This window comes from Zonotrichia albicollis, chromosome 22, assembly GCF_047830755.1.
Source record: "Zonotrichia albicollis isolate bZonAlb1 chromosome 22, bZonAlb1.hap1, whole genome shotgun sequence".
NCBI classification, from domain to species: domain Eukaryota; kingdom Metazoa; phylum Chordata; class Aves; order Passeriformes; family Passerellidae; genus Zonotrichia; species Zonotrichia albicollis.
In genome coordinates, this window is record NC_133840.1 from 8,032,048 (window position 1) to 8,059,355 (window position 27,308).

A 27,308-nucleotide genomic window follows, 5' to 3' on the forward strand; every position below is an offset into this window, starting at 1 on the left:
ATCAGAGAAAACAAGAGAGTAGTAGAGAGTATTATCAGGCACATGTGATAGCCCAGAGATGTCAGAGATTACATACCAGTTCTCTACATATAATGGTTTAATTAAAGTCATTATTCTGCTCACCTGTGTAAAATTAACAATTACGTGTCTCCTGTGCTCTCCCATGTCTGGGACATCAGTTAGGGGCTCTTTGCCTGCCCATAAGCTCCTGTGAATAAAGAAATGGTTATTGGGAAATAGTAGTGTCTGTGGGATGATGGCATTTCAACATTTATAGTCATCCTGAAGCTTTGTGACAAGCAGGAACAACAAAAGCTGAGGGACAGCTTTGTGGGAGCACTTGATAGAAGACACAAATTCAAATCTACAGGCACTTCAGCCACATCACTGCCAGAGCTCTGTCCCTGGATGATTCCTCCTGCTCTCCCTGGAAATTGCCCAGAGAAAGTTTAGCAGAGAGGCAGATTTGTCAAAATGATTCAAGGAAATGACTGCAAGAGCTGTGAACTTCTTTCTAGCTTCATCACATTGAAGCCAGTGGGCTTGATTCTCCTTCCAGAGCTGCTGTGGGTACCACATACTTTTTGCAGGCAAAATATAACCCCAGACCTGCTGACCTTCTTTGTTATGTAGAACAGGGCTGTCATTTAAACATTTATGTGGAAGTTATTTGTACTGATAACAAATTAGTGCATATAAAATTGAGCATAAAATTGTCCAATTGATCAAAAATGAGGTTTAACTTCTAAGCAATTCCTGATTTGAAATCCTACCCTGAAGCACCTGAAAATATTAAAGAGGATTTTTTTTTCAGAACTTCTTTAAATTTATACTCCTCCTTACCAAATGCATGTCTGCATGTAATGCTTCTTGTTAGTCTCACAGAGGGAGGTCACCATCATTGCTCTGCCACCTTTTGGATAAGGAAAGAGACTTGGTCCTAAGGATGGGGACTGACTGAGCTGGCATAGCAGGGGTGGAGCTGGATGGAGAAGTGAGAAGGTCTGTTGGAGCCCAAGCCTGATTCAATAGGCACCTTCTCATCTCACTCTTCTCCTGGTGCCATACTGTCTCCCTAGGCAACTACAGATTGGAGAGGAGACAAAAAATCTTGTATACAGACTGCAAAGCAATGACTTGAGCCTGGATGTAGGAAAATGTCAGGGAAATACAGTAAGTAGCAGTTGAAGCAGAGGCGTTGAAGTCAGGTGCTTCAGGTTCTATTTTTGGCTTGGACCAACCATTTCACTTCTGACTTTGGCTTCCTCCCTGCAAGATGAGAAATGAGGATGCCTACAGCTGCCTCCTGGGACTGGATCATCTTGCTAAAGCCAGGACTGTCAAATCTCATATTCTGGGTGATGCTCAGTTGACCTCAGCTCTATTCTTCTCTGCTTTGCTGCCTCCACCTCCTTCATTTCTATCTCTGCTTTTTTGGGCTCCCACAGGCAAATCAGAGCAGCGTCACAGCCACAGATCTGGGGATTGCTGCTGGGTGGGAGCCTCCTCTCTTTCTGCATACCCTGGGGCCTCCCACCACAGCATCTGATGTGCAAAATATCCTGGGCTGCCCCTTGGGTGATGTGGGTGTCTGCAGAGGTAATAAAGTACACAGAGCAGAGTTATGGCCTTTGTGCCAAGCACTTTCACTCCTGTCTAAATTAGGGATGCAGTTTGAGGGCACAGGCACCAGACAGGTGCTGGAACATGTACAGAGAAAGGCAGCAGAGCTGCAAAGGGTCTGGCACACAAGTGTGATGAGGAGTGGCTGAGGGAGCTGGGGGTGCTCCTTTTCCTGGAGAAAAGGAGGCTCAGGGGGGACCTTCTCACTCCCCACAACTCTCTGATAGGAAGGAGCAGCCAGGTGGGGCCAAGAGAAAACAGCCTCTAGTAGCACCAGGGGAGGTTTCGATTGGACACTGTGGAAAATTTCCTGATCAAAAGGGTTGTCCAGCCCTGGCACAGCTGCCCAGGGCAGTGGTGGAGCCACAATCCCTGGAGGGATTTAACAGGTGTGCAGAATTAGCACCTGGGGACACGGAGCAGTGGTGGCCTTGTCAGTGCTGGGGGGATGGTTGGACTCCATGAGGTTTTAGAGGTTTTCCATCCTAAATGATTGTATGGCCCTGCTCCGTTGTATCCCCGTGCAATGTCAGCCCAGGCACGGCTGTGGGAGGGAGCAGCAGGAGGTGGTCAAGGCCAAGTGATGGTCACCACCTCAGCCCGGCCATCCTTGCTTTCAATCAACGAGCTTCCAAGCTGCAGGTGTGTTCTCTTTGCTGCTTTCCCGATAAATCCCGGCTAATTGGGGGAGGTCTCTCCTTTTTTTTTATGGGAAGCACCTCCTGCCCTTCCCTTCTTTTATCAATCAAAATCGCTACCACCTAAATTCAGGTGCGCCTGGAGAGCTCCTCCTTCCCAGAGCCCCATCCTAGTGCCGCGGGGAGGGAGGCGGCGGCTCCAGCGAGCAAAATGCGATTTTACGATTATTTCAGATTTTAGAGCAGGAGCGCTCGGAGCTGCGGGCAGCCAGGAGGAGCCTCGGCGCTGCCTTTTCACCCTCCCACCCCATTCCGGGAGGCGCCAGGGCCCGGCAACCAGGAGGATTTCGGCGCGGGGCGGCCCCGGACCGGCCCCTTTGTTCGTGTGGGCCCGGCAGCAGCGGCGGTGCCGGCCCCGCATCCTCCTCCGCCCCCGCTGCCCGAGCCGCCGCCCAGCTCCCTCCTCCTCCTCCTCCTCCTCCCGGCTCCCGGCTCCGGGCTCGGCCGCGCAGGGAGTGGCAGGGCGGCTGCCGGCCGGGCTCGCATCCTGCGGCGGCTCCGAGCCCCCTGCCCCGCAGCAGGGCGGCACAGGGTAAGGGGGACAGCCGGAGGGGCGGCACAACAAAGGGATGGATGGAGAGGGTGCGGGAGGAGCCTGGGCAGCGGGGATGCGCCGCTCGGTACCGATGGGCGGCATTGTCCTTGGGCTGGCGAAGGCACCGAGCATCCCCGGCAGCCCGGCTGGCTCCCTCGGTGCTGCGGGAGGGATGCGGGCCTGCCGGGGGCGCGCACCCTCAGAGCCCCGGGCGGGTGCGGGGCGCGCTCCCCGCTCCTGGGGCACGGGAACGGCGCCTTGGAGCGGCCTGGTGCCATGGAGACCGACGTGGGAGGGGGTGTCAGGGTGGAAGAGCGAGTTTTGGGTTTGGAACGGGAGGAAATTTGTCTTTTGTCTTTAGGAGGCTTGGCTGCTTGCTGGGCTCAGTGTCCTCGCTCGGTTTTTCTTGTTTAACGATCCAGATATGACATTAAGCACATCCTGCAGGATCTGATGTGGGTTTTTGTCTGGTGTGAGATGTGCCTCTGAGGAAGGCCCGGGTTGAGCTGCTGACATTGGCATGAGCAGCCAGGCAGGTGAAGGAGGGCTCTGCCCCTTGCACAAACAGCAAAGGGTGTTTGGGGCAGCATCCAGGGATGCAGCAGAGGCGAGGCAGGAGTTGTTATCTCCACAGTACCCACAGAGGCTGCAGCGGTGTTTTGGAAGCGCTGGGAGACAAAGCACTGTGTCAGCACCGAGTGTTATTTGCTGCTCTGCTGAGCATCAGTCTCACCGGCCTACAAACCTTGTCTCAGAAACTCATCCTGCTGGAATGGGTGTCAGCTTTTACCGGTCCATCCATTCCTGCTGGCCAGAAGTGTTTCCTTGAGGGTGACTTGCAACTCAGGAACTGGTCTGCATGTGGACAGAGATGTATCTGGCTAGGCTTGTTGGCCTCAGCCTCTGCCCTGCTGCCTGGTAAGAGCATTCCTGTCCCCATCAGTGCTCCAAGAGAGCCCCATTAATCAGCACAGGTCTGTCATTGCTGGTGTGGTGATGCTTTTGAATGTACTGCAGCTCCTGATTTTACATTTAGGTCTGAGATACAGCATTTTAAGAAATTACCTGCCTGCTGTTAGAGCTTGCCAGGGATTAGGAAGGAGGGAGTCAGCATCAAACAGCTGTGTTCTCACGAAAGTTGTCACTGCCTACCAGAAATCTCTGGGAGTGCAGGACTTCAAAGGCTCAGCTCTGAGACACGGCACAAGTGACAACATTAGCACCAGGCCCTGCAGCACAGCAGGGAGAAGCTGTGCTGGAGCCTGTCTGTCATCTCAGGAGCAGAGATGTGGGGCTGCCTTCACTTAAGGGAAACCTCAAAAAACCTGTGGTTTTTTGCAGGAGATGCTCTTGGAATCAGTATGGATGGGATTATCTGCTGAGGCCAAGGTTGGTATGGGCTCCTCTAGCTTTGCAGGCTGCCATAATCTACAAGCAAGGAGCAGTTCTTGGTGTGTTTCCTCTTTATCCCCACTTGTGCTTTTTGGTTTGGCAGAAGAAGTGATGGAGAACCCAGAGGGGGCTTCTGGTACCAAGGGATGTGGCTCTGTAAGGACATCCAGGTCGATTCTTTGTTGTGTTATTGGGTGGTTAAAATGGGTCAAGGTGTGTCTTCTACCTCCTGATTGAGGCTGTTTGGTTTATTGATCAAAATGCTACCTCTGTCCATGAAACCTGGGGAAATGATTTTTTTTCTTTTTTGAGGGGGTGTTTTATAATTCTGGTGAGGACAGGAGACAATATAAAAGGTGAGTTCCATACCCCTGGTACCTGGTGTTGGTACCACTTTGCAGAGAGTGCAATGCATGGCAAGATTAGATACTTTTAAAGCTCTGGGAAAGGCCAGGTTTGGGTAGCTAGACCTGGATGTGACTTGTTGCCAGCCTGTGCTAGACACTGGTGTGCACTTATCTATAGAGATATCTACAGATATTTATGGAGAGATCTATTTTTTCATGGATGCCTTTTATAAATACCTTGTGGCTCTTTTCCTCCCCATCTCCCAAGGGCTCAAGAATGACCAAGGAAGTTGCTGACATGGGTTGAGAGCACTACTTTTTCCTCTTTTGCTGACTTCATGCCCCCAGTAATCAGTCTCTGGCTGTTACTCCTTTATCACTGTTCTTGGGGTGTTTATGGTGGAATTTCAGGTGTTGTTGGCTAGGGAGAGCACCTTGGTGATAGTCCTGGTGTGTCAGACTCCAGCATGACTTGGCCTTTGTTTTACTGGTCAGTTTTATTAAACAACCACTTTAAGTTGCTGAATAATGCTGAACAGTCCATGCTCACTCCAGAATTCCAGGTTAGAGTAAGGAATTGGGCTTTTTTGTGTCCTGTTTTCTCCATGTGGGTCCTCCCTGTCTCACCCCACGTGGCTGACACTGATGGGGACACACAGAATTCTCAGTGTGCCACTGCACAAAGTCTCTTTCTGCAGCACCCCCGTGCTCTTGGAGCCTTTCCCTGCTCTGCTGAGAGCAGCCTGTGTGCTCTGAGCAGCACAAAGCAAATGCACTTCCCTCATAGCTGCATTTCATTTCTTGCTGTTATGTGGTTGTGCAGTAGCTCTTGTTGTGGAAAAATGACTTCTGTGCATGTGGCTGATGCTTTCTGCTATTCCTGAAAAAAAGTTCGTGTAGAAACCCCTTTTAAACAAAACCTACAGCAAACTACAATGTTTCTGCATCGGGCTTTCTGGAAATCATTCCCATACACCGGCACAGTTTTTATTATCCCATTCTAAATAAGTGAAACTGTGTCTATAAAACAGCCATGGCTGGCTCAGATGCAGCATAAGCAAAGTAAGATGTGTGAAAAAATAAAGCCAACTTTTTCATATTTTTGTTGCCTTTTTTTTTTTTTTTTTTGCTTCAGAATGATGGAATTAAATGTGATGCTGACTTGAACAGGCACTGAAATTAAGTGATATTTTCATTTCAGTTATTTATTGTATTGAGCTAATGTTTAATCACCTGCATAGTTGCAGAGGAATGTGGCACAGACTGGCAAAATTCCATGTTGCAGTTTCTGAGCCTGTCATGGAGTCTCTATCTCCTCATCCCAGTTTGCTGAAGCACAAAGGGAATCTAAACTTTGGTTTATTTTGAGAATTTATGTTCTGAGTTCTGCTGTTGATTCCCTTGATAATTCCATTTGTGCCTATGAAAGCCGAATGATTATTTTTGAAAATATTTATACTTTGTGTCTACAGAATAAACACTTCAGAAGGACTTCCCAAGTGCTTTGATGGGTTAGATATTCAGGGAGATAGTGGTGCCATCTCTGCCACTGTTTTTTCAGAAGTCTTGAGAAAAAGAATTTCTTGCTATCTGTTTCTCCCAGGTCCAAAAAAGGGTGTTGTAATTCTGACCTCCTTTGAGGTTTGTGAATGAAATGCTCTGGGGATGTTGGGTATGTGGATGTTGGAACTTTTAAATCCCTTTCTGCTCCTTATAAATCCCTTTCCTGTGCTTTCACACATGCTTCCTTTAAAAAGGCAATGCAAATGAAATTGTATTCCCTTTTCCAGAGCTCTTGGTCGAAATTAATTCTATTTTATTTTACTGAATAACTTGCATAGTGTAGTAAAGACCACGTGGATATTGGTTACACTGGGAAGATTTCACAGAAACTTCAAGAAATCATCTGATCCATCTGTCTGTTCCAGATTGGATCTGTCTTCACCTGTCATTCAAGGCAGAGGTTTGAAGATTTTTATATTTCAAAGAATGACATAGCAATGCAGGAATTTGCACAGCCTCTCTGGGCAGTCTGGCTCAGTGTGAAGTGTTTTCTGTCGTGTTTTCCCCTTTGTTTTGTTGTTGTCATTGTCACTTTGCCTATCTGCCTGTTTCTGTACAAAAGACAAAGTGTTTCACTGACAAAAAGCAACGCAATTTCTTTTGCAGCACGAACTTCTTGCAGCACATCCTCTGCTGGGGCAGGGGAGGTTTCCAGCCTGAGGCACCACTCACTGACAAAGGATTTCTCTGGCTGATCTGTTCTTTTTCTTCCTTTGGCATATTCCCCCCCTATTTCCCTGTTGCATCGTGCTCTGACACTTCTGTGTCCTGTAATTGGTACTGGGAACCCTTCAGCAGCCTGGCAGGCACAAAAAGCAGCTGCCTGCTGGAACCAACAGCATTTCCCATCCTTTGTGGACACTCACACTGATGACCTGCAAGTGCCTCCCCTGGCTGCAGGGGCTGTCCTGGCTGCAGAACAAACCTCCCTACAAAAAGAGGCCTCTCCAGTTGTGTTTAATGAGCTTTGTAGCCTCATATTTGTTGTTTATATCGTGTCCTGTGCTGCCTCTGTGGCTCCCATCAGCATGAAGCTGGCCCTGCTGAATCAAGCCTCCTCCTTGGCTAGATTTAACATTTAGCTATTTGTTTTATAACTGAAATCCTTACTATGCAAATTGGAGCAGGTCAGTCTGCAACCTTGCATAAGTGCCTTTTTATTTTTTCTTTTTTTTTTTTTTCCCCTCTGGACTCTTGTTTCCCAGCTGGTAAGTTTGGCATGTTGAGCTGATTCACCAGCCATCCCTAATGGAGATTTAATGATGGCACAAAAATGCAGGTTTGTGTGGAAATGCTGCTGAGACCGAGGATGCCTGTTGCAGGAAGGATGTTTTCCCTTTCATTGTTCAACTTTTATCTGTTTATGTGGCCTTTTACTGGGGCCCCTCTAGTAGCTTTTTGAACTTGCTGAGTCTCATCCATAGGAAAACTTTGTTTATATGTGTACATATATTTATGTATATTTCTAGTAAATACTGGCAATATCAATGCCTCCTGCAAGCTTAATCTTGATATCTCTGAAGCATCTGCAAGCACAATTTCTTTTTTAATTCTGAATCTCCCCAAAGCACATTGGCTGTGTGCTGGGAAGGTGTAGGAGCACTCCCAGCACACTGACATGGAAATGTCCAAGTCAGATGGTGCTTTTTGGTGATCACATGATTCAGGTTTATGGAGTGCTGTGATGCACTGTGCCTTAGGGTGCCAGCAGCTTTGATTGCCATTGTTACAAGTGACAATTCATTTTTTGCTCTTGCTTTTTGGTGGAAACATGACCAGTTTGAGTTAGAGATGTTGTGCCACTGCTCTGCATTGTGATGTAGGGAGGCTGCTGTTGTAAGGGCACTGTGCTTGCTTGGCTAGATGAGATTATATCTGATCTCTGTACAAATCATGATTGTGGCTTTGCCTGCACTAGTGGAACAGAAGCAGCCTGTTTTTGTGAGAAGTGAGGGAGCAGCCAGGGCCACGTGGTGACTCTGAAGCTCCAGCTGGAACAGGTAATGCTGTGGTACTCCAGGAGTAGGGTGGGCTGCTCCATCTGTCCTGCCCACCTGCTTGCAGGCTGAGTGCAGGCTCTTCACTCCAGAGATATGAACAATTAAATCTCATTTTTAGCACTGATCTGTCTATGCAGATCCTTTCCTTTTGGCTGTTGGCATCTACACATCGCAGACTGCTGTGTGTGCTCCTCAATGGCATGGCAGTGTCTGGACAGAGCTGCTGACAGAAACCAGGCTGAGCATTACCCCAGCTCCTGCTGCCTCTCTGCTGCTGTGGGAGGAGGCTGGCACTGACAGCCTGGCCCAGGTGTGGCAACATCTCCTGTTCCTGCCAGCCCAGCAGGTCCTGTGGGGTGGGCATGTGGGTCTGCACACCTGCTGTGCAGTCTGACTGCACGGGGTGGGGATTTATCTTCTCCCTCCCTAGAAACTGCAATCCCAACTCCCCATGCATTTCATCCTAGGGAGCCATCCTGTGCTGCTCAGTGCCCAGAGGCTGAGCTGGGATCTGGCCTCTCTCCATGAGGTGCAATCCACAGTAAACATTGGCATTTGCAAGGCAGGGTGTGGGGAAAAAGGATCTGTGTGGCAGGAGGAGATAACATATCAAACTGGATCCTATCTGTCAGTATTATAACTTGCCAAAACAATGATTTTGGTCATTGATAGGGATGTGATTTGAATATGATAGGGGTGGAATTTGAATGAGATGTGTTCCTTCTTGTACTTGAAGGTCCATGAGCTGTCCAAACTCCTGTTGTGTGAGAAGTGTGTGACATGAGTGAGGGTACAGGTGGCAAATTAAGAAACTCCATGATTAGCTGAAAGCAAACTCTCCAGATTACTGTTCTTGTTGTCTGCACCACTGGTTGTGGTGGGAGCTGTGTGGATATGGCAGCGAGGGTTAGCAGTGTTTGTAGAGAAAGCAGCAATTAATGCACACAGCCCAGAGGTCATTGCTGAAATGGAAGGCTGAGTTTGGGCTGGTGAATCAGCAGGGAGGAGGAGGAGGGTGCTGCTGGGAACAGCTGTGTCCAACACTGCTCTGTGCCATCAGCACAGCAAGCAGGATGCTTGTGTGGGGATGGAATGGGGTTTGCACTTGGTGTCCCACAGGGAGAGGGGGTTTGGTGACCTCAGCTCTTTCAGGATGTGGTACCAGTGGTGTAACCCCCTGCTCTGCCCCCTCAGAGTGGCACTGTCACCATCCCTCTGCGTGCAGCCAGGACCTCAGTGACCCCTGTGGCAGAGGGAAGCAGGAGTCCTGGCTGTCAGTGCTGGATCTTAGCTGTGGGTCATTGGAGGTTGCATCTTTAGAGGTCCTTCCAACCCAACTGCTTCCACCATAGTCTGTATTTACTTTTTAGCTTCCCTGCTGTTGTATCTTAACACCCAGAATGTGAAGGTGGTTAATTATTCTTTAAACTTCTGCGAGCAGTTTCTTTTTTGAAGGAATGAGATTCTGTCAGCTCATGGTATTTGGCATAAAGTTTGTCCCTGGCCTGGTGAGGTTGCCTGGGATGCAGCCTGCACTTTGGGTTGCCCATGTCTAGGACAGACTGAGCTCAAGTGAGGAGGCTTGGAGAAGTCAGCTGAGATGAGCCAGAACTGGTGAGTCTCATACCCCAGGACTCCTCAAAGGAGAGCACTGCCTGCTCACAGGGCACAGAGAAGGCAGAGCAAGGGCAGAGCTCTCCTGGCAGCTGGGCACAGTGGGAGAGGGCCAGAGCTGTGCAAAGGGCACAGGTGGGCAGAAGGTTGGCTTGGGTAAACTGGGACTGGCAACTCCTGGGCAGCAAAGCTGAAACTGGAATGAAGTATCTCACCCAGTGGTTTCAGAACTCATGGAAAGGAGCAGGGTTGTGTTTTCCTGTCCTGCATCCCTGCCTGAGCTTTTGGCAGCTTGTAGAAAGCTTTGGCAGGGCCGGGTTTCCCTTGGTGTTTGCACTGGGGTAGTTCTGAGGAGGTTCTGCAGTAGATGTTACACCTGCAGGGGCCCAGTACAAGTTTCTGTTTCATCCTGGGATGACCAGGTCTCCATCACAAAAAGGATTGCATTAGCATGGTGCCTTTTCCTGGTGCACTCGAGGGTGTGTGCGGGCACTGGGCAGCATTAGTGGAGCAGAGAGGAGTGTAGGGGCAAGCCCAGTGTGTCCCAAGGTACACCAGGAACTTGTTGCATCCTAGTTTTATTAACCAAATCATCTGCAAGTTTAAAGTGGTGCAGCTGCAGTGCCATCAGACAGGCTGGCCTGCAGAGCCTGCCTTGTAAAAGGGGGGAAAATCAGGGCAGAAGGCACGCAGGTCCTGGTTTTGTTTCATAGTTAAAGTTCAGGACAGAGGTTAGATTATAGAAATGCACAAATTAAAAGATATGTATTAATCTGAACTCCAGTAACAGATAAAGTGCCAGAGTGAACTTTAGTGCAGTCAAAAGTGAAGAAATTCCAAAAGTTCAGATCCTTCTGCAGCTCTGCACAGCATAGCATGGCTGGGTTGTTGTATAGCTCATTTTTAATTAAAGAAATTGTTTCTCCAGCAGACAAATGCCAAGCCATTACAATGGAATATATATGTCATGTATCATTGTGTCTCCTGCACTTGGCTTGCTCTCCTCATGTTTCTCTTCCAGATGCTGCTTTTGACAAATAAGACTTTCTGTGAGTAAGGAACTTGGATTTTATCAAAGCCTCCTTCTGTAATGGAACAGAGTGGTGATAAATCAAGTCTGGGCTGACCTGCAGGACAGCAGTTGTGGAACCTCTGCGCACATTCTGTTCCCTTCCTGCAGCTTTGGTGTCGTGCCCTAATGAATCTCTGCAGGGACACTGTCCCCTGACCCCAGGGATGAACTCAGGGAGCAGAAACTCATGCAGAACCAACAGCATGTCCAGGAATTTTCCCACAAATCAGAGATAGTTGTGCTCTGTAATTAGCACAGAACTGTTGCTATCTGCTGTATCAGTCCTCAGGAGGCTTTCTGCCAGTGTGAGGAGCACAAGCTCATCCAGCCCATAAATTGCTCCACAGGTTATGTCATTACTTCCTTCAATGTACTTTGGCTTCTTCTCTCTGCACTTTGCCTTAGGATCTGCACTGTGGTTTTTAGAGTGCAATAGGAGGGTTTTGCATATTGTTCCTTTAAAAAAATCTCATTTTAGAAGTAAATCACAGGATGTTTGGTCTATCAGAGAGGTTAGAATTAGTTTTAAAAATACCTGAGCTTTTATTTAAAACTCCTCTAGGCTTTCTCTTGGCATTCTGTGCTAATTTTTACAAAATTTGAGTGAGCAAGAAGACTAAACACACCTTCTCTAGAGGTTAACAACACTTCACACTTGTCAGGGAAATTATGTAGTGACAACTGAGCTTTATGGCTGAAAACCCATTTGAATTCTCCAACTGCAAGAAGAAAAAACCTGATGGATGACAGAATTCCCTGATTTTCACTACATATAACTGTGAGCAGTATGCTCCTTTTGTGCAAAATGCCAATCACGTTTTTAAAATTTTAAGAGTTTAATAGTAATAAAATGGTTATAAAATATAATTAGAGTAATAATAATTTGGACTATTAGGATTAGGACAATATGCAGACAATAAAAACAAAGAGTAATGGACAGTCCAGGTACCTTTTTCAGACAATGTAAGCCCAAAAAAAGGACACCCTTTAACAGAGGATTAACCCTTAAAAGCAACAGCCTGTTGCATATTCACACACCACATCCATGATGCACAAATTCCACTCAAACACAGGATTCTGTCTGGTCAGTGTCAGCTTCTTCCTCTGAATCCTGACGGTGTCTTCAGGGCTGAGCAAGGCAGGAAGAAGTTTATTTCTTGTGATAATGCAGCAATAAATTCTCTGAAAGATTTAGGTGTCCTGTGGCTGCTGTGTTGGTGGGAGTACCTTGTTCCTCTTTTTAAAAAAAAGTATCTTACATAGCAGAGTTTCTATTTTAACCTTATGTTATAACCTAAAACTATATTTAACTACTTAAGAAAATTAATACAGCATCACTTTCTAACATAACACATATAATATTAATGTTAATATTTGCAAAAAGCCAATCATAAAATATGTGTTTTTCACACTTTTCATTCCTGCAGTGCTCTGTCTCCATTCCCTCTATGGGAGAAGGGAAGGTTTTCTTGGGAGAGGAATCTGACCTTAATTAAAAATGAGTCTCTCATTTCCTCTATAATTTCCTCTATACTTGAGTTAAGTGCAAGGATTTACTCCTAATCTGCCACGTGCTTCAGAAATGGGTTTCTGCTGGCTTGTCAGGAGTAACTAATCAGAGAAGTGAGAAGGGAATGGCACAATTACCTTGGATGGGATGGAGCATCTTAAGGAATTAAAAGATAAAATGGCCTTTTCTTCTCAGCATAATCTCTGTCTCTCTCAGCAAAGCTGCAGTTTGGCGTTATCATATCCTGTCTCTGATGGGATTCATTTCCTGGCCCTTTCACACAAGTCTGGCCCTTGGATTTGGATTTCAAGGCAAAATTCTGTTGTTGAAGTCCCTACCCCACCCTTGCAGCATGGTCAGTGTTGTGAGGTTGGGAGCTTGGGCCACCAAATCTTTATTTGCTCCTGTCCCTGGCATGGGACATTGGCAGTAAAATATCTAGGAGGAAGAACTCCAGGAGATTGAGCTTTGCTGCCTGAAAATCTCATTTTGCTGGGGGTGGGGAAGGTGCAGAAAGGCTTGGAAATATGGAGTGGATGCAACCAAATGCTCAGAAAGAAGACATAAAATAACTTTTTAAAAAATCAGTGTCTTTAGGCCAGTAAAGGTTTTTTATAAGGCCTAATAAAAGAGCACCAGATTTGGCTCTGAAAGCTTTTTGCCTTTATGCTGTGTGCTTATACTCCAGTGATCAGGGGATCAGATTCTTCTCTAGCATTTTGTTTTCAGGGAGATGCTGAGCTTCACCTCCTGTTTTGAACATTTTCAGTGTTCAACTGAAGGTTTCTGCCCTCAGTGGTGGTGTTTGGTTCAGAGCAGGGGTGGCTCCAGGACTGTTCTCAGGTGGGTTTGCTCTCACTCAGAGGCTCTGACAGAAGTCAGGGGATGAAACCCAGTGATTGTGAGAGAATCAGAGATCAGAGGATGAAACCCTGAAATCTCTTGGAGGCTGATGCCAGAGTCTTTGTGTAGATTGAGCCATGATAGCCCTGAAAAGGGCTGAAGTTCCACTTGCAAATGTGCTACATCCCAAACCCTGGTGTTCCTTATCTATAGCATGAACATGAGGAAAGATGGAATAGTGTTTAAATAATGGCACAAGGAACTGATTCTCAAAAAGTTGTCTTAGGTACTTTCTTTTGTTAACCTTTCCCTATTCAAATAGTTGTCTTTGAAGTCACTGATTATTTGCATAAGTCAAAATTATTTTTAAAAAAGTGTTGTCCCACTTCTCTGCGTTGTTGTTATCATTAATCTTTCAGACAACATGATAACGTTGATTTCCCTCAGTCTGATAATTAAATGCTGTTCTTTACCTTTTTTCCCTATGGGCCCCATCCCTGAAAAGGTCTGTGCATCTCTGACTGAAAAATTCAAATTTAATTTCTTACATGTGAATTTTCAAATCCAGAAAATTAGAAACCTCAATGTAGACCAAACTGTTGGAGCAATATTCAGATACATCTGGCTGGAATTCCACATGGATCTGCTCTTGCAGTGAAATCCCCAGGCCTTGCCCAGGGTGTCATGCTGGGTAAACACTTCTTCCACCCTGACCCAGCCAGAAGGAAGCATCAGGCACAGGATGGGATTCAGGCCAGCTCAGTCTGGTGTCTGGAACCATGTTCATGTGTCTTGCAGTTGTTGTGAGGTGAGGAGATCCTTATTTTGTATAAAACCTTATAAATCCCTTATAAAAAAATCCCTTATTTTGTATAAATCCTTATAAAACCCATGAGGGCTTTCCTCTGGGGAGTGTGCTGGGTCTGGGTGTCTGTTTGTAACTTTTTGCTGTCCTGAGTAGGTGTTATTCCACCTGGCAAGTAGTGCTGTGCCTTCCTCAGGGTAACAGGGATGGATGAAACACAGAAGCTGTCTGTGGATAAGCTGTATGGACAAAGATTTTTTCTTCCAGTCCTTGATTTGTGTTATTATGAAATTATTCAATTATATAAATTATGAATACTATATAAATATCCTATATAAATATACTATATAATATATTATTCTATATTAAATAACTTATATATTGTTTATTATCTCAATAAATTGATATAATACATAATATAATTATTTATTATATCAATTAGGAAATAATTGACTCTGAGCACCTCCAGTTGTTTGTTTTGAATGTGTGCTGCTCTCACGTAATTATCCATGGTGCTGTCCAGGTATATACATATATATTGCTCCTGGTGAAAGGTATCTCTTGGCTGTACATCTGTACTTAGTTGAGAACAGTTCCCATCTCAATTTTGGAGACAAATTTCAGAGGATTATGCTCTGGAATGAGTGTTTCCTTTAAAGAGAAAAGGGCTTCAGCAACATCCTTCTGCCACTGATAGAAATTGATACTAGTGGGAAAAAACCCTCAAAAAAGGAACAAAAAAAGCCAAAAATGCCCAGGGAAGAAAAGGACAGTGAGTGCTGACACATGGCCTGGGTAATGGGGATGGGTCCCTTTGTCTGTGGCAGGGAAGAGGAGCTCAGCCTGGAGCAGAGCAGATGAGAAAGCTGCTGAATTTCCTCACAGCAGCTGAAGTTGTGGGTTTCATGCCCCGTGGGTGGGTTCAGTGCCCTGTTGGTGGGTTCAATGCCCCGTGGGTGGGTTCAGTGCCCTGTTGGTGGGTTCAATGCCCTGTTGGTGGGTTTCATGCCCTGTTGGTGGGTTCAGTGCCCTGTTGGTGGGTTTCATGCCTTTTCTCTTGGTGGCTCAGCTCCTCCGAGGTCTCCAGTTCAGGGCAGCCCCGCTGCTCCTACAAGCCAAGGCAGAAAGAGATCAAAGGAACAAAAAACCAAAAAGGAGGATTCCTGGTACAGCCTGCAGGATAGGGGAAGGAAAGAGAAGAAAACTCTTGCTTCAAGCTAGCAAAAACCCCAATCCAACAAGAAGAACAAGGCAGCATCCCTGGAGCTCACTGGAATAAGATTGAACAGAGTGGGTCCCAGGCTGTGAGCCTGCCCCAGATCCTCTTAAAGATGCCACCAAAATTCTGGGCGTAAAGCAGATGAGTATGGGAAAAATGAGACCAGACTCCCAGTACTAAAGTGATTTCAGCATTTATTCTAATAAAAGAAAGGGCTAAAGCAAGGGGGCCTGGGCTGAGTAGGAGCGTTCCTGCTGAGGATGCTGCAGTGCCGATGATGGCCCTGATGTCCCAGGTGGAGCTGGACAGATTCACTGGGTCAGATGCCCCTTTTCATCCTGTTTTTTGTCCCTTTGGATTGGTTTCTGTTTGGATCCTTCTTTTGCATGAAGGTTTAAGGTACTTGATTGGCCATGACAGTTCTGTCCAGGTTGGCTCATGCTGCACTTTACTGAGGTGTGTTACGGTACCTTGGGTACCAGATTTCTTATAACTGCCCTTTTAACCCCTTTTACAATACAACAACCAAACTAACAGTACATGCTTAACAATTATTGACTATTTTACAACAGTTTCTAACCTATTTTTAACAAGTATATAAAGTATCATCATAAAGTCACCCCAAGACCGTTCCCCAGCCCACACCCCCCAGAACACACTGGAGAGAGCAATTGAACGGAGCGATCCCAGGCTGAGACCCTGCCATGGCTCCTCTTAAAAATACCCCCAACATTCTGGGCATAAAGCAGATATGAGTAAATAAAATATCATCATAAAATCACCCCCAGACAATTCCCCTTTCTGAATCTGAGCTGATGTGACTGACATTCAGCTGTCCCCTTTTCTGGTGGAAAGATGGGGAAGGGAATATTTTGGTTGTTTGAAGCCGGGGTTCGTGTTGTGCATTCCTGGGATGCTTTTCTTGGTTGTGGGAACAGACAGAACCATTCATCCTGGTATGGAAACACTGCTGGAAGAATCTAGAAGAGATCTAGAAAATGCTTGTTGTCTGTCATATTTTGTAAAAGAAATACAAACAAAATAAGCAGAGCTGGTTGCACTGGAATATCCAGAGAAGCAGATGGGGTTTTCTTTACAGTGTATCAGGAGAAAGTCACATTTCCATGAAGTTTTGCAGGAAGGCAAAGTGTACAATTTGTGCAGGTAATATGGGGAGTGGGAATGATAAATAACACAGAGAATAGGAGCAGATGGGGTTTTCTTTACAGTGTATCAGAAGAAAGTCACATTTCCATGAGATTTTGCAGGAAGGCAAAGTGTGCAGCTTGTGCAGGTAAATGGGGTGGAATACATGAATGATAAATCACATAAAGAACAGAAATTTTCTATTCCCCTTAAGTTTCTGGATGAAGCTTAAAGGCTATTCTGGCTGATTTCAGTACCAGGGAAGAGGGATGGTTCATGTGTTTCTTATACCACATATCTGCCTGTGTTCAGCCTCTGCTGCTGGAAGCAGATTTTTTGGAAGGGCTGGAAATAGGTTTTTCAGGAGGGCTCTAATAGAGCCTGTTGGGAAGCTGAGGGTTCTGTATGGGAGCTCAGAGCTGGTTGTTATCTCTAATGGAGCAGGGCAGTGCCCTGTGGAGAGCCTGGCCTGTGTCCCAGGCCAAGGATATTTCTGCAGCATAAAAGCTGCATCACTTGGCCAGGAACTAATGTGGGACTAGGATGGCTCAGGCAGCAGTGCTCTGGGTGGTGAAGATGACCTAATGGTGTCATTTGGAAGAGCTCACTGTTCAGAGCTTCCTAAAAATTAGCTCATGTATATTTGTGTTGAAGTGGGGGAGAAGCTGGTGACAGAGAAGGAGTATCTGTCCCTAGCAGCACGCTCAGACTTCTTTAAAAGCATCCCAGACATTTATTTTTATCTGTGTAGCACTGACAAACTGCATTTATAGTAAAATTTACTCCACTTCATCTTTATTTCCCCGTGTGGTGATGAATGTGCAGGATGTGCTGAGGCAGCTGGCCCTGGCTGTGGCACAGGCAGGCAGGGCATCTGCCCTGGCTCCGAGTGGCATTGGAGAAGGTTTTGAATCTCTGACCCCTGTGAGCATGGCCATGAACTGTGTGAAAAAATGCATATTTTATGATTGGCTTTTGGCAAATATTAAAATGAATATTATATGTGTTATGTTAGAAAGTGATGCTGTATTAATTGTCTTAAATAATGTGTTAAATATAGTTTTAGGTTATAACTTAGTGGTAAAATAGAAACTATGCTGTGTAAGATACTTTTTAAAGAGAAGAATGAGGTATTCTCATTGAGATAGCAGCCACAGGACACCTCAGTCTTTCAGAGAAAGAGAATTTATTGCTTCAATATCAGAAGAAGCCAACCTCTTCCCACCTTGCTCAGCCCTGAAGACTCTGTCAGGATTCATAGGAAGCAGCTGATACTCACCAGACAGAATCCTGTGTTTTAATGGAATTTATGCATCTTGTATGAGTATGAATATGCAACAGGCTGTTGATTTTAAGGGTTAATCCACTGTTAATGTGTGTCCTTTTTTTGAGCTTATTTTGCCCAGAAAAAGGTACCCAGACTGTCCATAACTCTTTTTTTTTAATTGTCTTATATTGTCCTAATCCAAATTGCCCAAATTTTTATTACTCTAATTTTATTACTCTTTTTATAACCATTTTATTACTATTAAACTTTTTAAAATTTTAAAACCAAGTGATTGGTGTTTTTCACAAACTGGCTGTATTTCAGGATAAAAGCATCTGTGTGTTCCAAGGGGAGCATGATTAGCAGCCTGTGGAGTTCATTTGGTTCTAACATCAGTGTGTTGAAAGCAAATGTGTTTGTGTAAAGATTCCTGGCAGAAATATTTATGTGGTGGGAATACACTTCCTGTTGTTTCTCTCCCCAGTGTAAAAATATCCAGTTGTCCTGAGAAAAAGCAGAAAATCACAATATCCTGTGATGGGAGGCGACAGCTGATCTTTAGGGATAATGAGATGTGGAGAGAGGATGAACTGAAGTTCCTGTTTGCACAAAGATGAGCAGCAAAATTGAGGAACACACTAAATATAGAGGAACGCACTAAATTCACTCTTCCCTAAAGTTTATATGGTTCTGGCTGCAAAGTTGAGGATCCATAGATGCTCTCTAACAGAAGACTAAAAAACTGTAGAACCTTTTATTCTTCTGGCACCTTTTCCTACTTAAATTCTTCTCTACTGCTGTTTTTTCCTTCCCTGTGTCTTTTTATCTTCTTTTCCAAATTCCTGGTTAATTCAGCCAGCTGTGTGGAAGCACCAGCAGCCCCAGGTTGCATAATCCTGAGTACACCATCCAACCTTGTAACCAAAATGTAGGACCAAAAAATGAGTGAATTCAGGAGTAAGTCGTGTTGTGGAGAGAGCAAACTCTCAGGCTGGAGGGGGTGGATGGAGATCTCTAGGTAGAGCACATCACCTGCCAGCAGGAGAGTTAGAAATCCAGTTTGTCTGTAAAATCAAAGCCAGCTCTGGGCAAAATGTGCACTGTGAGATGGAGTGGGTGGGAGATGCCACATCTGATGGCCTGGCAGATAACAGGAACCTGCCTGGTCAATGTTTCTCACCTCCAGATTCAGTTCCTTGTCTCCCTGTTTTATGCTAAACAGAGCTGGAGGCTGCAGCCTCCTGTCCAGCTCTGAGCTGTTCCCACCAGCTCTGCTGCAGAAAGGCAGCAGAGGTTTTTCTGGGTTTTCTTTTCCTTAAAAGTTTTTTGCTCTTGTCTGTTATTCGTGCTGTGGGTGATGTGATTGGAGCATCCAGCCCTGAATATCTGCAGGTGTCTGAACCCAGCCCAGCTATTGAACACCTTGGTGGGCACATGGGGAAAAGGCTTTGATCCCTCAGGTTTTTGCTCAGGCTTCCTCCCCAGGGTGTCTCTGCTGATCCCTCCTTTCTCTGTCTCTTTAAGCTGATGTGGGATGACTGACTCTTGCTGCACTTTGGTGTTTTAGATATTTGTGAGCCCTCAGGAATACAGCTTTGGAATTCTCCTTGTGGTTTTCCCTCCTCTGTGTCTGCCTGCAGCTTTTCCTGGAGCCCTGCCAGCCCTCTGCTCGCTCTGACCCAGCCTCTGTTCAAGTCCTTACTCATGCCTCAATCATTTCCCATCCCATTATTGCAATTCCTCCTTGCAGCATCTGTAAATCCTTGATTCTCAGGGGTGCTGCCTCTTTCCTTTGCCCAGGAAAGTGTCCCCAGTTTCTGGCTGCTCCTTGGATTGCTCTCCTTGCTGTTAGGTTGGCATTATCACTGATTTACTCTGCTGCCACCTTTTTTCCTCCACATTCTAGCCTGCTGACTCCCAGCCTCAAGATTCCTTTTGGCTGATAGGCTCAATTTTTTAAATTATTTTTCTTTATCCATTAGGAATGTTACTGCTTTTTTTTTTTCTTTTAACAACTTAGTCATTTCATTTATTTTTCCTTTCTTGTCATAAAATGTGCTTGCTGATGCAACATCCTTGCAAGGAATTTGGAGGTTTTATTCCATTTGCCTTCAGGGAAGGGAATGACATAAGGAAGGGTTGTGACTTCACTAATAAATAGTTGGTAGAGTTATGCTTAAATTTCAGGAAATTTGGGGGTTTGGTTTTTTTTTTTTTCAAATTTTCTCGTAAATCCATAGGGTCAAATTCCTTTTTTTTTTTTCTGTGATAAGTTTTTGGATTTGTCTTTAAGGAAAGGAGCTGAAAACCCCATCTCAGACACTGGCATCATCCTTCCTGACACTGGCATCATCCTTCCCTCCCCTGCCAGTCTGGAGAGGCTGCTCTGAACATTCAGCAGAATCAGAAAAGCTTTTTACCTCTCAGACAGTGTTTTTAGTTAAGGGGGATAATATTGGTCAAAATTTGCTTTAGCATGCATGTGCATGAAGGTTGGTGCCTTTTGTCAGGGCTCTGACAGCACTACAGAGGCTTGGCAGGGGCTGAACTGAGGTGTTAGGATTTAAAACCAGTTCAAAACCATTTCAATTACTCAAATCCCAAACTGTTTTAAATTCTTGTTTAATGGCTCTGAGAAGTTTCACCTTTGGCCCAGGACTTTGAGATTGATTTTAAAACAAAGTAACATGAAGGTGGGAGATGAGGGAAATGATCCCTCTTATAGGAGAAGAAATGAAAGGTTCTGACTTCTCTAGGGCTGCGAGAACAGAGCTGGGCACTGCTTTTTGGGAGCCTGGTCCACGCTCTCCTGCTCATTCTCAACCTGATTTCTTTGTGCTCTTCTCCCCCAGGTGTGTGACCATGGAAGAAGAGGTTCACCATCAAGAAGCCTGAGCAGTGACACCAGGACAGCTCTGGAGACACTGGCAGCCGGAGCCTGAGCTACAGGAGAGAGGAATCATGCTGAAACCAAGTGGACTTAAAATCCCAGGCAGGGCTGGGAAGCACTCCAGCCCTGTGGGACGGGCATCAGGGACCAGCACAGCTGCTGCCACCACTGGCTCCAAGGAAGGTGAGGGCTCCTTGCAGGGCATCAGCTCCCCAGGGACTGCCTGGCCTGGAGGCACTGGGCTGGTGGAGCCAGTGTGATGTGGGATGTGAAATTCCCATCTGTGTGTGGGTTGAGGGATTAAAACAAGTGTATCAGGGTGAATAAATGGGCTCCCTCTCCCAGGTGATGCACAGAACTGGCAAGTTGTGGAGTGGGTGCTGTTGGGGAAGATGAAACAGGAAAGCCTTATAAATATGATTGTCTGGCAAAAGATTTTGAGGATATGGAAACTATAAGTGAGATTGAAATGAAAGCAAGCTTTGAGATCCCTCAGTTACTGAACAACTGTAAAACAATGGCGTGGCCAAAGGTGTTCCTTTTGATGGAAGAACACCCTCTGCTTGCAGACAGGCCCAAGGGTCAGAGCAGATCCTACAGCTTGGCAGAAGGGGCCCAAAGAGGAGATTTTGGGGTTTAAAATGTAACACAGTGTGGTAATGTAGTGATTCTTATAGGCTGTATGTAAATGCTGTAGGATTTGTATCTTGGACTAAATCCACACTGTGATTGAGAAATGAACCTGAACTCCAGTGTGTGCATCTATTATTCCAGATGGGAGATTTGTATGTCATGTTTTTCATTTCACTTTGTTAAAAAGGCTGTCTCTGCCCTGTTGTGACTCTCTCAAGGTGCTTTGGTCTGGATTTATCACTGCAGCATGTTGTGGAGTTGCTTTCAGTTGATTTTAATCACATGAAAAACACCAAAATGAGGCAAAAGATCTGAGGCCTCTCTTCCCCCCAGAGGCTTTGCAGTGGCATCTCAGCAGGCACAGTTGGTGTGTGTCTTGTGGTATGAAAGCGTCAGGCAGTGGCAGGGTCAAGGCAACCTCTGGGCTGAATGCAGCTCCTGTTTGCTGGAGTTCCTTTGTGCCTTGTTCAGCTCCAGCCATCTGCCACCAGGGGATGTGCAGCCAAGTGCCCTGGGAGGCTCCACATGGATTCTGACCTTTGCTTGAGGAGTTCTGAGGTTTATTCCTGGAAAAAAAAGGGGGCATGGAGAAGGGGAGAAGTCTTGTGATGGTGGTTTGGTGCTGTGTGACAGGTGTACTGCTGCTCCTCTGCCTGTCAGGGTAGTGCAGGAGGCTTTTGGAAATGGTGGAGCCATTCCTGAGCCATTCCTGAGCCACTCCTGAGCCACTCCTGAGCCACTCCTGAGCCATCCTGAGCCATTCCTGAGCCATCCTGAGCCATTCCTGAGCCACTCCTGAGCCATTCCTGAGCCATTCCTGAGCCACTCCTGAGCCACTCCTGAGCCACTCCTGAGCCACTCCTGAGCCATCCTGAGCCATTCCTGAGCCATCCTGAGCCATTCCTGAGCCACTCCTGAGCCATCCTGAGCCATCCTGAGCCATCCTGAGCCATTCCTGAGCCTGAGCCATCCTGAGCCATTCTGAGCCATCCTGAGCCATTCCTGAGCCATTCCTGAGCCATTCCTGAGCCATTCCTGAGCCATTCCTGAGCCATTCTGAGCCATCCTGAGCCATTCCTGAGCCATTCCTGAGCCATTCCTGAGCCATCCTGAGCCACTCCTGAGCCATTCTGAGCCATTCTGAGCCATTCCTGAGCCATTCCGAGCCATCCTGAGCCATTCCTGAGCCATTCCTGAGCCATTCCTGAGCCATTCCTGAGCAATTCCTGAGCCATTCCTGAGCCATCCTGAGCCATTCCTGAGCCATCCTGAGCCATTCCTGAGCCATCCTGAGCCATTCTGAGCCATTCCTGAGCCATCCTGAGCCATTCTGAGCCATTCTGAGCCATTCTGAGCCATTCTGAGCCATCCTGAGCCATTCCTGAGCCATCCTGAGCCATTCTGAGCCATTCTGAGCCATTCTGAGCCATTCTGAGCCATTCTGAGCCATTCCTGAGCCATCCTGAGCCATCCTGAGCCATTCTGAGCCATCCTGAGCCATTCTGAGCCATCCTGAGCCATTCTGAGCCATTCCTGAGCCATTCCTGAGCCATTCCTGAGCCATTCTGAGCCATTCTGAGCCATTCTGAGCCATCCTGAGCCATTCCTGAGCCATTCCTGAGCCATCCTGAGCCATTCCTGAGCCTGAGCCATCCTGAGCCATTCTGAGCCATCCTGAGCCATTCTGAGCCATCCTGAGCCATTCTGAGCCATTCCTGAGCCATTCCTGAGCCATTCCTGAGCCATTCTGAGCCATTCTGAGCCATTCTGAGCCATCCTGAGCCATCCTGAGCCATTCCTGAGCCATCCTGAGCCATTCCTGAGCCTGAGCCATCCTGAGCCATCCTGAGCCATTCCTGAGCCATTCCTGAGCCATTCCTGAGCCATTCCTGAGCCATTCTGAGCCATCCTGAGCCATTCCTGAGCCATTCCTGAGCCATTCCTGAGCCATCCTGAGCCACTCCTGAGCCATTCTGAGCCATTCTGAGCCATTCCTGAGCCATTCCGAGCCATCCTGAGCCATTCCTGAGCCATTCCTGAGCCATTCCTGAGCCATTCCTGAGCCATTCCTGAGCCATTCCTGAGCCATCCTGAGCCATCCTGAGCCATTCCTGAGCCATCCTGAGCCATTCTGAGCCATCCTGAGCCATTCTGAGCCATCCTGAGCCATCCTGAGCCATCCTGAGCCATTCCTGAGCCATCCTGAGCCATTCCTGAGCCATCCTGAGCCATTCTGAGCCATCCTGAGCCATTCTGAGCCACTCCAGAGCCACTCCAGAGCCACTCCTGAGCCATCCTGAGCCATCCTGAGCCATTCCTGAGCCATCCTGAGCCATTCCTGAGCCATCCTGAGCCATCCTGAGCCATCCTGAGCCATTCTGAGCCATCCTGAGCCACTCCTGAGCCATTCCTGAGCCATTCCTGAGCCATTCCTGAGCCACTCCTGAGCCATTCTGAGCCATTCCTGAGCCATCCTGAGCCACTCCTGAGCCATCCTGTGCCATTCCTGAGCCATTCTGAGCCATTCTGAGCCATCCTGAACCATCCTGAGCCACTCCTGAGCCATTCTGAGCCATTCCTGAGCCACTCCTGCAAGGTGAGAACAGAGCACTGTGGGGTTATTTAAACAACGTGGGCTGGGTGTACAGCAGGGTTGGGCTGTGGTGTTACCTGTGGCACCTTCTCTCAGTGCCCTGCTCAGGAGCTGTGTCCTGCCTGTTCTGCACCTGCTCTTCCTCCTGCACATCCCCAAAACTCTGGGCAGCTGCCTCTTGCTGCTCTCTGTAGGCAAATTGTATATCCCAAAATCCTGCTGTCCTGCCTGTGTGCCCTTCTCTGAGAGCAGCAGCATCTCTGCTGGCTGTGGGGCCCAGCCCCAGCACAGTCATGGGATTCAGCCTTTGGTAGGGGAAAACTACAAGAGAAAATACTCCTTTTTTAGTGTTAAAGTGGTTTAAATCTATTCCAGAGCCAGTCCACATCACTGAAACTTTAGCCATAGCAGGAACTGATGTGAGTTTTGGGGATGCCTGCAGCCAGAGAATTTGGTGGTAGATGGCTGTGGAAGCTGGATTTAATTTAATTACATTTCCTGGAATTAGTCAGATCTGGGCCACTAGATTTTATATGAGGTCTTAAAGTTGTAAGAAGGAGTCTGTGTGTGAGGTGTTTGAGAAGCCCTGCAGACACCATGAGCTCCATGACCTGTGTCTGCACTGAAGGTGCTCCCTGGGAGGCTGACAAGCTTTTCCTGACTCCACAAAAATTCATTACATGCCCCTGAACTGCTGCCTTACTCCTTGCCTCTGCACTTACCTTCCTCTTTGTCAGCCAAAGGAGATGTCTGCATTTTCTGGAGCTTGATGGAAGAAAACCAGAGTGGTTTGGGTTACAAAATACAGAGCTGTAACACTCAGCTATATGAATTTGCTACCTGGTTGGAGGATAGAAATCTCAAAATCCTGACATGTAGTTGCAGAAGAGAACCACAAATCTAACAAAGCACAGAATTAAACTGCAGCAGTGCCCAGTCTGTTGCCTCTGAGATGTTCCTTGGCTCTGGGAGCTTGGGAAAGACCCCAAAAGGAGATGATATCTTTCAGATTGCATGATAAGAGAAGATGCCTGTTCTCCAGTTGTACCTAAGATATGTCAGAGCCATTAGCAAATGAATTTTTAAAAGCTCCACACTTTGATCCTCTTCCCCTCCCATGAATTTATCAACCTTGTCTGCACAGGTGCAAGTGGAGGCACTTCCCTTTATTCTTACTCTGGAATACACAAATTGCTTTGATTTCTCCTTTCTCTTTTCCCCAGTGTCCTGTTCATATTCTTTTGTAGAAACTCAAGTGTCTCTTATCTGTCTTTTATTTCTCTCTTCCTTTCCCAGGCAGGGAGATTCCTCTTCAACATTTCCATGTACTCTTGACAGCTCACATCTAATGCACCAGAAAAAGGGTCAGTGCAGATGGGAGATGCTGTGAATTCTATAGAATTTCACAGTTCATGGCTGGAGGTTTCTACAGAGACCAAATGTGCTGTAGTCACACTGAGCCAGCTTGTCACACATACTGTATCTGAGTTATTTCTCCTGAAAACACATTCAGAGTCAGCTCTGCTCATGGAATGTCCTGTGTGGAGAGTTTTTGTGTCTCCTTACCTGAGCTGGTGCTTTCACAGAGCCTTTAGGAATAAGAGCTTTTGTCTGGGTTAGGTAAACTGGCTTGCTGTGGTTGTGGGCTTTTTTTAAAAGAACAGAAATTGCCATTTCTTCTGAAAGTCAGTGGGGAACTGGCAGCTGACATGGACTCCTGGAAGAAATTAGCCTTGAGTAATGTCCATGCTGGCTATCCCCCTCCCTCCTCTCCTGTAAAGCTGAAACAATGGAAAAAATAAGTTCTGCTGCTTTGCAGTAACTATTTTCCTTAACCAGACTGAAAATTCATCTCTAGCTGCCTTAGGAGAGCATTTCCCACAAATGTGTTGGCTTATTTCCCATGTTTCAAGTGAAGAAAGTCACTGCTCTTGACCCCTCATTCAGGAGAGGTTTCTGTGCTAAAGGTGTGGGTCATGGGTAAAGAGCTCAGTATAATATTTGGATTTCTCATATGTCTCAGTTCCTTTCCCACCCTCCTCCTGGAAAAGCCTGGAAAAAGATGGAAAGGGAATGGAAGCTGTGATGAATGGGCCCACAGAGCCCTCCCAGCTGGTGGAACAGGTGAAAGCTGCTGGGAAGAGAAGCATTCACATTTCAGAGTGGGTTTTGTCTGCTCAGAGAACTGTTAGAGTGACGTGGTTGGAGCAGAAATTTGCCTTTCATACTTCATTTGACTGTCAGCTGGCTCTAGTGTTTGTTTATGGTTCTTAAATCTCTTGTTCAATTAAAAAAATCTAGCAAAAGACAGAGGACAACACAAATACTTGTATTTGCAGATGGGGCTGGGCAACACTGAGACATCAGTGCTGGAGGCAAAAAAAGGCCAAACTTATTAAGTTTTCTGTAAGACTTGTGTGCATATAGTCAGAATCCAGAGTAGACCTTGGGTTTTACAGATGGATTCTGTCTTTTTGAATAGGCAAGTGCAAATATCTGTCACATGAATTTCATATTAGGCATGCTAACAATATCAAAACTGTTTTTCAGCAGTTACCTAGTTTTATTGCCAAAAATTATGCTTTGAGAGCTAAACTGTACAGCATATTGCTGGGAGCCTGGCAATGCCTTCCTGTTTTCATGTAAGTGTACATGCATTATTTTTCATGAAGAATAAATGCACAAGGCTAATCATGTTGGCATAGTGTCTGCTTCTGCAAACACTGTGTGTTGCTTTTGTTCACTGAAAAGGAGAGTGAAGCAGACTGGAACGCTCCCAGGGCCATTAAGGAGAATGGGATGACTGGCTCCATAGGGTAATTAAACTAAAATATGCTGTAATGAGGGTTTGATAAGGCTGGGCTGGGTTAGTTACATTTGGGGTTTGGGTGCTGATGGGCTGAGGTTGGTCCTTGCTGGGAACAGTCACTGCTCTGCCCCAGGGCTGAGTTTGCTTGAGGGGGTGAACTTTTCCTTTAAAATTTCTTTTCTAGAAATGTGATTATGTTCCGAGGGCTGCTTCTAGTGTGACACTCAGCAGTTCTGTGGCCAAGTCTCTTTTGATGTGTATCTGCCTCAGTTCTGCTGGAGGAGCCTCAATCTCACCACCACCTTGGCTCTCTTGTGCATTTACTGCCTTGCTGATTTTCCCCGTGGAAAATCTTCATTCCTTTTTATTTATCTGCCACAGTGTTAACAGCAACATCTTGGTAAATTAACTTGGAAATCAGTTGTTAGCCCCTCTTGTTTCTCAGGATGTTTTAAAGTGAAGTTGGCTGGGTGCATAGCAGTAAGAAGCCATTTCTGTTGCTTCTAGAATTTTCTGTGGTAAAAAACAGAGGGAAGGATGGTGTCCTTCCTGGGAATTTATGCCTCAGTATTAAGAAAGAACTTGGGGAGGTTGTTCTCAGGTAATTATTGGTGGTTTGGTGGCATCTTATCACTGGCTTTTTAAATAAAGCTGCAAGAAACTGCTGAGACTCCCTAATTTGTATCAATCCATTAATTCTAATTCTCAAATAATATTAAAGACACTAAACCACTGTTTTGCCTGCAACA

At 46.3% G+C, this 27,308-nt stretch overlaps 1 protein-coding gene across 3 annotated transcripts in view; it reads left to right on the forward strand.

Annotated features, from left to right (window-relative positions):
- CLIP2 (CAP-Gly domain containing linker protein 2) overlaps positions 1 to 27,308 on the forward strand; it is a 96,617-nt gene that overhangs the window by 11,067 nt on the left and 58,242 nt on the right. The window contains exons 1-2 of one of the 3 annotated variants that reach the window (XM_074557238.1): positions 2,388 to 2,853; positions 20,487 to 20,707. In XM_074557238.1, the coding sequence (XP_074413339.1) occupies positions 20,596 to 20,707 (112 nt within the window). In that variant the 5' untranslated portion in view covers positions 2,388 to 2,853; positions 20,487 to 20,595. Of the gene's footprint in view, positions 1 to 2,387; positions 2,854 to 20,486; positions 20,708 to 27,308 lie in introns of those variants that run through there. The other 2 variants (XM_074557239.1, XM_005494192.4) reach the window with 2 other exon arrangements.